Source organism: Spea bombifrons, chromosome 2 (assembly GCF_027358695.1).
Source record: "Spea bombifrons isolate aSpeBom1 chromosome 2, aSpeBom1.2.pri, whole genome shotgun sequence".
Taxonomy (NCBI): domain Eukaryota; kingdom Metazoa; phylum Chordata; class Amphibia; order Anura; family Pelobatidae; genus Spea; species Spea bombifrons.
In genome coordinates, this window is record NC_071088.1 from 111,781,426 (window position 1) to 111,796,095 (window position 14,670).

Consider the following 14,670-nt stretch of genomic DNA (forward strand, 5'->3'; position numbering starts at 1 on the left):
GCATCACAGATGAAGTGAAAGGAATAATAATAATAATAATAATAATAATATTTAATTAACCTTAACTTGTTAAACAATTACAAACATGACAACACATCGCAAGAAGTTAAAAAATACAAATTTAAAAGCGTAACATCCAGAGCTAAAATAAAGAGCAGGCTTTTAACAGTTGAATGATTCTTTGTTAAAATATTTAGGATGTTGAATTTGTTGCTTAAGTAAAATCTATAACAGAAGTTTTAAATCTGTGCATGGATTAACTCTTTATAAATGTGCCACTTCAAAAAACTAAGTGACTGGCTTGCTGGATTTGGAATACACTTCCATGTGTGGTGCGGGGGGAGGCTGTCATACCTGAACACCACTGTCTGGCCCCTGAACAGGCCATGTGCCCCCTCTATGCAGTCAGTCCTGTCACACCTTGCAATGTGTGCAGTTACCACGACACACAGCAATATGGGGACATCCAGATGCAAATGAGCTCAATTTGTAGTTTATGTATCTGTGTGCCAGTAGCCTGGAGACTCAAGTTATGGCAACACAGGCAATGCTTGGTGCAAATCACTAATCTAGAGCATTGCAGTCAATTTGTAATTTCAGTTACACAGCATCTGCATTTATAAGAAGGTACAATTTTTCAGGGAGAAAGTACAATTCTCAGTGAAGCTGCTTTTAACGGGAAGATACATACTTAACTTGAACACCTGGAATTGGGTGTACATTACACCTAAATTAACTATTTCCCCCGGACAGACTAACACATGGGACAGATTTAACTTAACTGCTTAACTAATCTGTGTGTGGGGGGGGGGTGAAAGAACATGTACCACATTGGCAGAAAGAGACTGAGTGCTTTGTATCACATGCAGCATCTTGCTATCCACTGTAAATAAATTACAATATAGTAAAATGATGCTGTTCTAATGTGGCACTGCCTTAAAAAATGATAAGGCACGCTCTAATGAATGCTGTTCTCAGTTTAAGCGTCCCATTCAAACACAGTCCTTCTGGTCAGCCATGGCTTTGCGATCACATCACTGTAATGAAGCCTCTTCCATCTATGTGGCTAATGCAGATGTGGGGCTGGTCTGGTCACATCTCTGAAGAAAGGATGCGTCAAGGCAGCCTTAGCGGAGATTCGCTTGTTTGAGTCATACTGAAGCATTTGCTGAAAGAAGAAGATAAAGAGTCTGTCAACAATATATAAAGATACCAGTATTTAGTCCAAATATTTTTTTTTCTTTACAACCAAATAAAAAGCAGAATCATGGGCATGTATGGGTACAATGACACCATGGAGTCACACGACTCACTGATCAAGCAAAGCAACTTATAATAAAAAATGCTTTTCAGTTCAAACAACTTGGTTTCAGCCAAGAATGTACATTACATTAAACAGTAACAACGGCACCGCAGAGTATTAAACATGCCTTATGAAGCTATATAAACATATATTCAGCTCCTGATATTGTATCATAGCCTTGGATAAAAAGGCAAAGATAAAATGTGGTTGCACAGTGACTACTCATGGGTTTCTTCTTCAGGGCTCTACTGATTAGGTTTCAACAGAGAAGTAAACCGTTTGAGAAAGTAACTTCTCTGTCTCTCTTCACACAAGATACAGGGTTGTCTAAGGAATAGAAATTGTATATGAAGACACCAATGCAAATCTAATGCTTACCATACTAGTCTGACAAGCTACACATTCTTATACAGTTACACTTTTTAATTCCTTACTTGGGTTCTGAAGCCACAGCAAGTTTAACGAGATGGGATACTAAATACATTAGGAAAGGAAAAATATAAATGAAAGGACAAAACACAGGCAAGGTTAAAGGAGTTTGTGTGTAGAGACAGCGCTCTGCATCACACACTTACAGCCAAAAGGTCTCTGCCATCTTCATCTAGAGGAGGGACTACTTTGCTAAAGTCCTGTCGAGCCCACTTTGGAAAGGTTGATTTGTAATCTGGCATAGACGTCACTCCTGGCCATGACACCTCGTCAGGAGTACCCAGAGTGCGGAAGATACGAAAAAGCTGGTCGATTTCAGAGTCTCCTGGGAACAGGGCTCTCCTAGTAATCTGTAACAAGAAGATTCAAACTCAGAAGCTAAATGGAGAGAGGGGAATAAAAAAAGCTGCAGACGGCAGGTATATTTGGGAACCTTATAATTTTTTTTTTTTTATTATTATTATTTTTTTTTTTTTAAGTATTACTTTTGGATACGTTCTAACTATCATGTATGTATTTAAATATAGGATGAACTAAAAAAAAAAAAAAAGTCAGTACTTTTAAACAAGATGTGTTACATGGTCCCTCTAGCTAACAAAAATCAAATTCCACTGATTATCACAAGGGCGTCCTACATCAGCACAAGCGCAATACACTCTTTATTGTAGCTAGATTCTGCCCTCAAGCTTCACATTCCTTTATCAGCAGAGCTTATGCAGAATGAAAGCCACTTCACAGCCTGCACAAGTCCAATCCATCCTTACACCCCTCTGGGAGAGGAAACGGCCTTGGTATCAGACGCACATCCAAGTCACAAGCAGTAAAACAAGGGTCTTATTCTCTGATGGGGTCACACACAGCAGCAGACAGATGCGCCCAACCTCAACTCTTGATAAACTAAGTGCGTTAACAAAATCTTATCAACTTCCTGGGAAAGTTAAAATCAGCAGACTAAGCGGGATTTGCAGTACCTATATTACAGTTACTTAGATTTACTCTTATGGCTAATGTATGGATGTCTGCTATCTTTAATCAGGGAATGTAAAGCAAAGACATAAAGAGTTCTATATTAATAAAAATACCATTTCTGCAAAAATGCAACCCAGACTCCAGATGTCCACAGCAGTGGAGTAGTATTTACAGCCGAGAAGGATCTCAGGAGCTCGATACCACAGGGTAACAACCTGCAAAGGGAGGCATAAGGTAATAAGGAAACAAAAGGTAAACTCGTTTGAAAAACACTGAATAAGTTTTAGGAAGGAAATATCTTAACCCATTGCAATCTTTGACAATGGGGCGAAAGTCAGGAATTGGCCCTTAACATTCCATGGTGTGAGTAGATAGTTATGCAGGCCAAAAAAAATTAAGCATGCATACACATATTTGTATGTGAGATTATATATATAATACACACACACACATATATATTATACTGTTAAGTGGTTGACTGGAAGCCCTCTTACTTTTCTTGTACCCATGGGGATCAAATTAAAGCACCACACAGATAGTTAAGCACCTGCAAGTCAATGTTTTAAGAGAAGTGGCTACCTCAGCCTGTTCGCAGCCCATGAGGTAGCTCAACTACACTCCTTTAACAAAATAAAAAAACCTTAAATATACCAAGAAAGGCGTACTTAAATCTCACTCACCTCATGGGTATAAGTCCTCACGGGGACACCAAAGGCACGTGCCAGCCCAAAATCTGCAAGTTTGATGGCTCCATCAGCATTGATAAGCAGGTTCTGTGGCTTGAGGTCTCTGTGTAACACTCGATGAGAGTGACAGAACGCCAATCCTTGCAGTAATTGGAAAAGGTAACTCTGAAGGGGGACAGGAAGAAGAAAATGCATTTTGTTCTCCATTCCAATGGATGAATGTCCAAGAGTGAGATACGACAACTAAATAGACAGAATAGATCAAAACAACTCACTTTAACAAGAGCCAAGGGGATTCCAGTGATATTAGAGCCATCCATAAATTTCTTCAAATCCTGATTGAGGAATTCAAAGACAAGGTACAACTTGTTCTCTGTATGAATAACATCAAGAAGCCTGGGATAGCAAAAGAAATGGAGTGAGAACACATGTGTCTGACACACAAAATGTAGCAATTATATTTACAAATGTTACTTGTGAAACACAAGTGAGTGTAGCCATAATTCTTGTTTACTTGTAAAATAAAAGCCTTGCTGGGATGTGATCTAGCAGAAGAACCCCTGGCAGTGGAAAGCGAGCTGGGCATTCAGTTTCGTTAAGGAATTGACAGATTAAGGTTCTCATCTGGCCGCAATGCTTGGACCAGCTGGGGCTTGGCGAACAGGACAGTCAGCATAGAACAGCCACGAAGCAACACCACTTACTTGACAATATTGGGATGGTTCAATTCCTTGAGAAGAGATATTTCCCTGATAGCTGTGCTCGGCACCCCTTCTGTCTCCCTGGGAAGGAAAAAAAAGAGCATTTTAATTATAGGATAGTTCAAGCTTTACAAATATACTACATTTCTTTTTAAACATGAATACTATACAGCACTGGAGCAAGTAGTTACATCAATTCAAATAATTAATTAATAATAATTAATAAATAATTGAAAAATATATATTTCAAAATAACTAAATTATATTAAAAAATAAAGGCTCCAGTTTAGAATTACATAACATGTATATCCGTATGTAGTAGAGTTTGTAGAGATGAAATGTATAATGTGTTTTTAAACAGGTATCATGCACCCTTTTTTTTTTAATCATTGAAGTGCCTCAATGTTGTCTTTTTGTGGCAGAAAGTGTCTCAGAGATGGTTAACATATCACACACTGTATATCACATCACACACGGGGGAAAGTGCCAGTCCCATCACTCTGTACTGTAGCGATCGTGTCCAGGAACACGCCTGGAGCTGCACCACTGCTGATCATTGGAACCGAACGCGCTGTATAAAGCACACTGTATAGTTTGCCAGGAACCGCCTGCTGTTGGGGAGGAAGAACGTTTCTGTCCAAGACTCTTGCAGGCTCCTCCACTAAGTGGCCACTCTTAAGGACGACTCTCCTAGTCCACTCACCTTTTCAACCCTTAAATTCACCCTTACCCCTGCGCACACACCCTCATTCCCTAGGTATATTCCTAATGTGTCAATCCAACCTGTATATGTCATTTATTATGGTTCATAAGGCAGAAGCGTTGCCTATGTTACAGGATGCATGTCAGCATATAGTGTTAGGTGTATTGGTGTATACAGTATGGTATTAGAGTGTGTGAAAGTACGTGACAGGTATCCACGGGGTAAAAAAGGGGAGAGCGGGAGCAGTGCACGTATGAGTGGGTACTGATCTATAAGAGGATTATGTATTTATAAGCACTAACATATTCGGCAGCACAGCATATGAGAGCGTTTGAACAAGTCCAGGTACAATATATAATAAATGAATTATTAAAATAGCGTACCTACCAAAGAATAAATAATTATTCCTCTTTTGTGCGTTAAACATACAAGCTCGAGTCTTTATGGTGTAAGATACCCCTTGTCATGAAGGTGTAACTGTATTACAGCACTGAAGAAACGCGTATTTTATGTTGTACTCTCCGAATAAACAGCTTTTAACTGCAGGCCAGTGGGTAATATATGAAAATAAATACATGATTGGGGAAGAAAAAAAGAAGCTGGCTCCCAAACTTTTTGGCTGGCACCTAGATCCGTACCAAATTTGTCAACCTCTGTACTAAACAGGTACAAAACAGTAGGGGTCCACCTAAAATATTTCAGCAAAATGTTTTAAGCCACCATCTCATGTGAAGGAGGCGAGCAAACCAAAGTTATTTTCACAAAGCCTCATGTGACCTCCTGGCACAGATCTGTGTTTGGAAGGAAGCAATTCAGTTCAGAATGTCAGGAAGAAGAACAAAGATAACACAAAGTAAAACTTCAGTCCCATGAAGAAGTCTCAACACAAATCCCCAGAATATATCCTCCGGCTTCACAGCCGATTACAGTCTCCAACCCTTGCCTTCATACGAGCAACCTAATAAAGGGGCAGTCCAGGGCCCAAACTGCCCCACCAATGTCTATTATGTATATTCAAAGTAATATCCCCCGGATGGGAGTATCTATGAGCGCACACAGCCTTGCGGATCATGCACTTGACAGAATACATCCTCGGCAACACAGGTGGAGAAACGGATCAAATGTACAGAGAGGATTCTGATGAACGTTTCAAAGCATTTGAACGCAAACAGAAAACCCCGCTTATGTTTGCATTTTATTACATTTTTATTTTTCCAGAGATAAATAAGAGTGGTTTGGGGATACAAAGATCTCTCCTTATCCTTTACGCATAGATTGTAACCATATAAACATCAGATCAGCTAGCAGCATGCAGCCAGCAAGAATGTATTTTTCCCGCTGGTTGAGATTGGCTTCTGACAGATGTGAAGGAAGCCTATATGTTTAAGAGTAGATGTGAGACTTCTCTCTTTAATGGGAGTTACAGCCCTGGAATTCAAAGTATCATATTCAGATAAAATTAAATCTTCATAAAATTACAATAAAACCGCAAGGGTTTTTCAGAATCGTGTAAAAAATGAATCTAAAGGGACCCTTTATTCAAAGACACCGTATTTAAAAAAATAAATAAACATATACATTGATCAGCCATAACATTACGATCTCTTTTGCCGCCAAAACAGCCTGACCCATTGAAGCATACACTCGACCAGACCTCTGCTGTGGTATCCGGCACCAAGACATTAGCAGGAGATCCTTTAACTCCTGTACGTTGCGAGGTGGGGTCTCCATGAATGTATGCTGGTGCCGTGTCTTCTCCAGGTAAAGGACATCGCCGTGATGTAGAAAAAAAACGTGATTCATCAGATCAGGCCACCTTCATCCATTGCTCCGTGGCCCAGTTCTTATGCTCACGTGCCCATTGTAGGTGCTTTTCTGGCAGTGTACAGGGGTCAGCATGGGCACCCTGACTGGTGTGCGGCTACACAGCCCCATAAGGAAAAAAACCGCGATCCACGCTGTTTTCAGACACCTTTCTGTCAGAACATTAACTTGTTCAGCAATTTGAGCTACAGTAGCTCGTCTGTTGGATTTGACCACACGGGCCAGCCTTCTACCCCCCCCCCACCTGTGCATCAATGAGCCTTGGCCACCCATGACCCTGTTGCCGGCTGATCGATTTTCCTTCCTTGATCACTTTTGATAGGTACCGACCGCTACAGACCAGGAAAACCCCACAACAGCCGCGGTTTTGGAGATGCTCTGAACCAGCCATCACAATATGGCCCTTATCAAAGTCACTCAGATCCTTACGGTTGCCCATTTTTCCTGCTTCCAACACGTTAACTTTGAGGACAAAATGTTCAGTTGCTGCCCAATATATCCCACCCACTGACAGGTGCCATGATAACAAGATGATCAGTGTTATTCACTTCACCTGTCATAATGATATGGCTGATCGGTGTACATATGGTAAATCTCTAGTCTTGCCCAACTTACTTGAGAAGCAGTTGCAACCTGCACTGTATTAGAACACGATATGGAAGAGCGGTAAGAACCAAAGCAAATATCGTGTTGAAGGAACATTAAAGCCTGATACCATGAAGACTTTTTTTTGTGTATTAACTGCTGAAATACATAGCCGTTATGCCATTTTGTTTGTAAAGTGGCAGTCCCGCGGATAGAGAAGTGTTTTGAGCTTTAAATACAGAGCTGAGTACTGCAATGTCAATGACAAAAAATCATAGCCTTACAATGGATCTAGTGTTATGGGCCACTCAATTAAGAGTTATTCAAGGGTAACACACTTCAGTTCTGTATGTAATAAAAAAGTACTGTATTCAAAATACCACTACATGTGTAACAATATCAATGTATCATGTTCCGCTGCTTCACCAGCTGCAAATAAAAGGGAATTTAAAAGATACCCGCAATGCCTTTGCTGATCCAACCCGACACGGAGCACTTTAGTCTGGTCTATGGTGTTTTGTGGTGTTTTAATGTGCACACAAGTGCTGAGCCTTTGTCTGTTTATTTGTCATTGAGGGCCCGGCTCGTGTACCTGTTGATTTTTTGGTGCTGCTGACCACCTCTATTATTGCTCTACAATTACAAGGAACATAGACACTTAGCACCTTCTTCACTGCACCAATGTACCTGGAAGCGGCCATCAGCTTATGACTTGAGGGAATTCGCTTTTGTACCATTAAGGGGTGGACGGGTTCCAAAAATGTCCATTCTTCATGAACAAAGCATGTTGACAGCCAATGGGATTCCCAATCCCCTCTCTGAGCTGCATGGGGCTCAGTGGATTGTGACCCCTCAAAACCTCCAAAAACTATTCTGCTCTCTCTGAAGTCGACGTGTAATTTGTGTTCCTGTATGCGTTTTTTAATAGGTAAATAAAAATGCTTTCCTTTTCAGCACCAAAAGCCAGCCTGCCATTTTTCCAAGGAGGGAATGCACATTTACACGGCTGAATTTAATACTTTTATAACTAAACGTAGCTTTCCTAATTCTATGCCTAAACTGCCCTTTAACCAATATAATGTATAATGAATAAATTCTAGAAAATATTTCTTATCCACGCACTGTAGACATACCATATTGTCCTGCCTGTGCTTTTAAGTTGGGGGGGAGAAAGTCGAGAGAACTTGAATAAAATAATGTAGGTCTGACAACTTTATCAGTAAGCAGCAATAAAGCGTGTTTGCTCTCTTTGGTATACATAGTGGTGTCAGGTACAATCTGTGAACACTTTTAGTTAAATACGGGAATGTCCTGTGTTGCATACCTCAATAACGCCATCTCTAGTGTCTCTCAATAAGGATTTCTCTGAAGTTTTAACATGCAGCCACCTAAAGGGACAGCCCTATTAAAGAAGTATATAACATTCACTGACAGCAACCAAAAAAATAAAATAAAAAAAGAAGCTGCAACTCTGCAGTTGTGCTGCTCCTCTGCCGGGTCAGCCAAACATCTCCTGCACTGAAAATAGCTGGGGATAGACAATGGGGCAAATGCAGAATCCCACCCATTCATCCATTCATTTGCCAAAAGAGGGGCAGTGGAAACAAAGGGATCTGTTATTCATCGTATGCAGTAAAGTGAATTTGTTGGCTGGAGGATCGCTATAATTTCCCTGCAGAACGTTTCAACAGGTGCATCTGTCCCATTTAACATACCCAGATCCGGTCTCTCAGCAGCTACACTTCTACACGATTACAGGTGTAGTCACAGCAGGACTAGCTCCAGAATAATAATATCTCATCAAATTTCACTACGGGTGCCTAACTTTTAGTATTGTATTCACCTTCATCAATGTACGCCTTCCTAGAAAACACAAGCAGCATCTTAAGGCTACATAAATTGGTCTATCCGTGGACCAGTGACGTGACAAGACATTTTGCCCCAAGTACACACTGTTTTAAGTGTAGGTTTGCCATAGTAACAGCAAGATTAATGCTGGTTTAGTCCTTCTGACTATGAGGCCAGGCCATGGAGCTTCTTTCTCACCAGAAGAGAAAAACACCAGATAATGACTTCTTATATACACACCATATCACTGTGCAAGGGTGGCTTCGGCTCACTCGTGAATCAAAACTCCCACTTTGCAATACGTAGGTGAAAGCAACATCACATATACCATTGAATGCTCCATTGGTCCAAACTTCAACCCTGTGTGATGTCATAGAATTTAAAGCCATTCTGTTGTCACACGTTTCAATGGAGTAGCGTGCGTTCACGTTTATGGTTCCCTTTAACTTGAGTACTCTGAAGTCAGAATGGAGTTCAGGGCATAACATATTAATAAAAACAAACACAAAACATTCAGCTTATATACATATATGTATAAAGCCTTCACATTAAAGCGCACCTGTCGGCTCTCGCACACACAGCACATGCCATCACCATGCGAGCGCAACCGTCTAATGAACATAAGCCACATATGTGGCCACTCATTGTGAACAAGTTTAACGTGCAGATGTAAGCAATACCATGTGGTTAACAAGCAGAACATCCAGACAAGAAGTACATTCCACTGGTTACTATGGAGATAAGATCACATTTATAAACTTTCCACCAGAATGCTCCTTCACTGACCAAAGCAAGCAGTAATTCCCCTCAGCGGGTGCACATAACACAAGGGCAAGGCGGGCACTCACATCCAGGGCAACCCCCCTACTCCAGTCAGGATATCTGTGAAACAAGCTGGAGTGCTGACGTCATCAAAAAGATGGGGCTTAGGCACTGACAATATCACTTCTTACAGAAACTCTATGCGGCCACAGCTCAGCAGTTCTATGTGTCTTGGTATGTAGGTCTAGCTCATAACCCAGTTCATTTTAGGCATAAACCTATTCCAAACATTAATTTCGAACCATTACAGCTTTATAAAATGCACTCGATTTTAACTCTTTAGTCCCCTAAAGCCGAAGCAACACATGAGAACAAAAATGAAGAAAAAAAATAATTCACCCCTTTAAATCCTATAACCTAATGCTGAATCGGGCGACAGTCCACGCGTGACGGGAGAACATGTGCCACGTATTTGTGTGACTAAAAATGTGAACAGAACTTACGTGTCCAGACGGATCTTCTTCAGAGCTACCACCTCCCCGGTTTCCCGGTTCCGAGCTTTGTACACCACACCATAAGTTCCCTCCCCAATCTTTTCCACCTTCTGGAAGTTTTCCATGGCGGGTGATGTGGATAAGTTGGGCCTCGTGTCCCCCCCGAACTTGTTGTGTATTTCGGACACTAAAGGGTCTCTAACTTCCGGGACCCTTACAATGCTACCTCCCGAAAAAATTCCCGCCACCGCTTGACCACGCCCCCTATACGATCGATTGGTCGGAACTTGTCCTTGTAGTAAACCCTGTGTGATGTCATGAACTATAGCGCCGTTCTGTGCTCACCGGTTTCTAGGGAATTGTGTAAAGTCCCGTGTAACTGTGAGGCACGGGGCTGATTTACCTCAGAAAATTAAACACACGCACTAAATACTGAGCTATGTATAAAACTGGGCATTTAAATGAATATACACAGGTACCGAATTCTTAACCCGTAACATAAAAATACACCTGTCATCAAAAACATGCAGGAACTGTAAAAAAACATGTCTATGGCGAACAATTTCATAGCGAATGTATAGAATACAAGGGACAAAACTGCATTAGATTGCAAGCTTTTAAGACTACAGTTGAAAGCAGAATTGCTCCTAAATATATATATATATATATATATATATATATACAGTCACATTAAGACACAGTGCTGAAACTATACAGGCAGCTCACTGCGAAAACATGGTATCCGATAAGTAGGGAATAGTTGGACTTGCCATAACTAGAGAGGGGAATGGTTCATGGTGGCCATTTTTTTTTACTAGACTCTTTTAGTGATAAGCACAATCATTTTTTTTTTTAAAATAATACTAAAATGTATATGTTAAAATATGTTCAAATGGGTCACTCTATTCCCATAATAAAGGACAGAACAGAAGTAGTAATGATTAGGTATTCAACACACACACACATGCATATTCACATGTGCCCTTACAGACACACATGGCCCACCATATAAGCTTTCTAATTATTATTTTTTTAATTTTAGTTCTTTCAGACACTTTCAAAACAAGTTCTTTCTCTGTCTTCTTTTTTTGCTGTCTCCTCTCTTTTTCTCCTTACAATTTTCATCACTTCCTGGTGGTCCTGTGGTGGGAGTGTGAGCTGTGTTCCTATAGACTTTGACTTTAGGGCTCCCTTTCGCTGCACGTGCCTTTAATGCTGAGTGCTGGGATATCACATCATATCCCAGCGCTTATTATGAGCATGAGGGAGCACTGAAATGAAGATCCGTAGCAAGAGACCTCACACTTCCTTCATTTTGGACAGGTTAGAAGGAGATCAATGATCTCCCCAACTGACCTTGTTTCTCCATCTCTGGAGAGCACTGTCAGGGCGTACAGGACACCACAAATTGCGGTGATGAACACCTTGCCAACCGCTGAATATGACCCAACTTTCATGCAGCTAATATTGTGATAATCTTAAATGACGAAACAAGTACACAGAACATAGTTCAAATACTCATTTTCCCAAATACATTCGCTTCTATGTGTTTTGTCACAGATGTGAAACATAACGTTAGGTTGGGGAAGGTCACTCTATAATAGTCTCTAAAATATATTTGGAGTGTATTGGTGTCTTGTACATAATGTCCCCAGCTGGCCAGCTCTTCTTTCTCTTCACCCAACTAGGCCAACTAGGTACAAGCATACCATTCATTAAAAAGTGAAACATCTTTGTGTTAATAAAGGTTATTATACACACACACTAAAAATGCCACAAATGTCCCCAAAGACATCTATTTGGTGGAGGAGGTGGGTTGGCCATTTGGCTATTACCTCCCCTTGAAGACTTTGGTGGTTGTGCTCTACAGAGGAGTGAGCAAGAACATCAGGACCTCCCTAGAAGGAGGTTGTGGACCCGGTGGTCCTCTGTGGCCTTACATGTTCACCTGTTCTCCACTTAATGACAGTAAAGCACAAGAACCCCAGATTCTGATGAAATCACTTCAGTTTATTTGTTTTATTCTTCTGATATAAATTGCCCATATTGCACTTTTGTGTGCCTACTTATTACTTCATGCTTGCTCAATCAAATTGGCAAATCCAGTTTTAAGGAATGATACAGGGATGTAATAATTTAGAACTTTAAAATATTAAAGTAAATTATAAAAAAAGCACATACTTATTATGAGAATTAACCATTGCACTGCTGGTTGAGTAATTTTAAATTACCGTATATTCTGTGCATAGAACACAGATGAACCTTGTCCAAAAAAAGATCAATTCATATTTATACTGAGTGCAATTAAAACACAAAAAGCACCATTTTAATGTCCTGAATTTTCCAAATTACTCCTAATACAATTATATACAAGTGTCTATAATCTTCTACATTTTGTTGTCAGGACACCTCTGTCTAATTAAACCACATCAATTCTCTGATGCCCAAAACATTTTCTTTGATCACATCATATTCCCACTTTACTAGTTCTATAGATTTTTCTACAGCTTTTCCCAAAACACCAAATAATCCGGTAACAAAGGTTACTCAGTTGCAATGTTACAGTTCAGGGGCATCAAAGACTTCTTTGACCTCCCACTAATTACAGTCCATGATTAGAAATCTGGCCCTAATGAGAATGTTCATCAGCTGGTGGGGCAGGAGGCGGGTTAAGTCTTGCTATAAATTGGGACGTAGGAAGGTAGATGGTATTGTAACCTGATGTATGCTGGTAAGTGTAAGGTCTAACATAAAAAAAGGGAAAAAAAACAAACTATAATTACTGGTAAAAATGATAATGTGATTTTTATTTTCTTTGTTACTGGTGGTAATGGTGTTTCCTAGATAAGGCAGTATATATTGGCCTGTGTGTGACATTTGTTTCGGGGTCTAGGTCTGCTGTGGAAGAAGCATGTTATAGTGTGAGATTACTCATAACTGTATCTCAAACATCTTTATTGCCTAATGTATGCAAAATGGGAGTTTCAAAAACCTGAGTTTTTGTGACTGTATCTGGCATGCTAATATGTAGGGTCATAGATGGTTAACTAGGAGTTTTCATTGCAGCGATGTTAGTTAGTGACCTATACATTGCAATGTTTTAGTTTGCTCAATACATATCTAGTCCTGGGTTTTAATTAATATGTAATTATAGGAACTGTCTTTGTGTAGAGACTTAAATATCTCCTTTATTGGAGAATACACTGAATGCATTGCATGTATGTCTGGTGCTGTGTCTTGACACATGGTCAGAGGCAGCTGCCAGCTATGAGAATAGGATGAGTCTTCTACTGAAACACTGATTAACGTTTGTAGTAATAGCGGTGTGTGGGATGATTCAAGCAATTCCTCATCTATGTTGTTTGGGACCAGCTTGCCTATTGCATAATGGTCCTCATGCAAATGCGTGGATGAATTCTGTAGAATACCCCAGATGCGTTTGCACATCTCTTGTTGGCAGGGGGCTAGTGACACCCCCTGTGTACATGCTGTGTAAGCACTTCATTAATTTCAGAAGTGGTGGTGCTCTTGAGCTGCAGCTTCTCAAAGGTAAGTGGGGTGTAACCCCTTAACCAAGACAAGGGGGCAGCTTTCTCTTAAAACATGGCAAAAGCGCAGCCGTCTCTGCCTGAGTACTTGCGCTTACAGCATAATGTCTGACAGCCTCATGAGTTGTTCAAGTTCATATGAAAAGTACGGTACTTACCCTGGGGAGAAACTGCAGCTTCCCCCTCCATGGGCTGATAATTCTTGCTACTGATGGGGGAGGGGGTTCTTGCATGTGCACAGTGGGGCCATGATGGTCACCAAGCCCATGCTTGGGATGTGTTCAGCTTAACGCATCTCCTGCACAGAAAGTTAGTGAGGAAAAGGGGCAAAGTCATATGAATCCCCTATTCATTTGTGAGGGGAATAAAATCATTTGTATGGCTGGAGTTGCTTAATGGGACTTTTGGCTAGGAAAGCAACACATCGGCAGCAAAGAAATACCCTTAAGGTATATGGGTAACGTACAGGTGAAGACGCTGAAATATGGGAGCTGTGTTCCATATCCGTAAGCTCCCCATGCGTATAACCTATTGCATTATGAAAGCACAACTAGAGCGCAGCAACTTTGGGAATGGGTTTAGATGCCTCAAAATAATTAAACATTTCAAAGGTCTAAAATGCATATATGCAGGCCTTGGGTTTATAACCCCTGCATCAAACGAGTACGCCTTAAGTTCCATTACAAAAAAAATCTGCTTGAGGGGAGGTGGAAAGTCACATGAAACGGTTGGCCAGGCTTTCTCTAAATCTTCAACCTGTGACTATCTGCTGTGATGGACAGGAATGTATTAATCCTCATGCTGATGGGAGTGGTTAT

General features: G+C 40.6%; 1 protein-coding gene across 1 annotated transcript; it reads right to left on the bottom strand.

The window, feature by feature from the left end:
• Positions 1–750: 750 nt before the first annotated feature.
• CDK2 (cyclin dependent kinase 2) lies at positions 751–10,546 on the bottom strand. The gene is made up of 7 exons (XM_053455645.1): positions 10,314–10,546; positions 4,092–4,169; positions 3,663–3,783; positions 3,382–3,552; positions 2,815–2,916; positions 1,879–2,082; positions 751–1,168 (listed from the first exon to the last, which is right to left on the bottom strand). Exons 1-7 carry the CDS (start codon positions 10,427–10,429, stop codon positions 1,067–1,069), a joined length of 894 nt encoding a protein of 297 aa, XP_053311620.1. The 5' UTR covers positions 10,430–10,546; the 3' UTR covers positions 751–1,066.
• Positions 10,547–14,670: the final 4,124 nt, after the last annotated feature.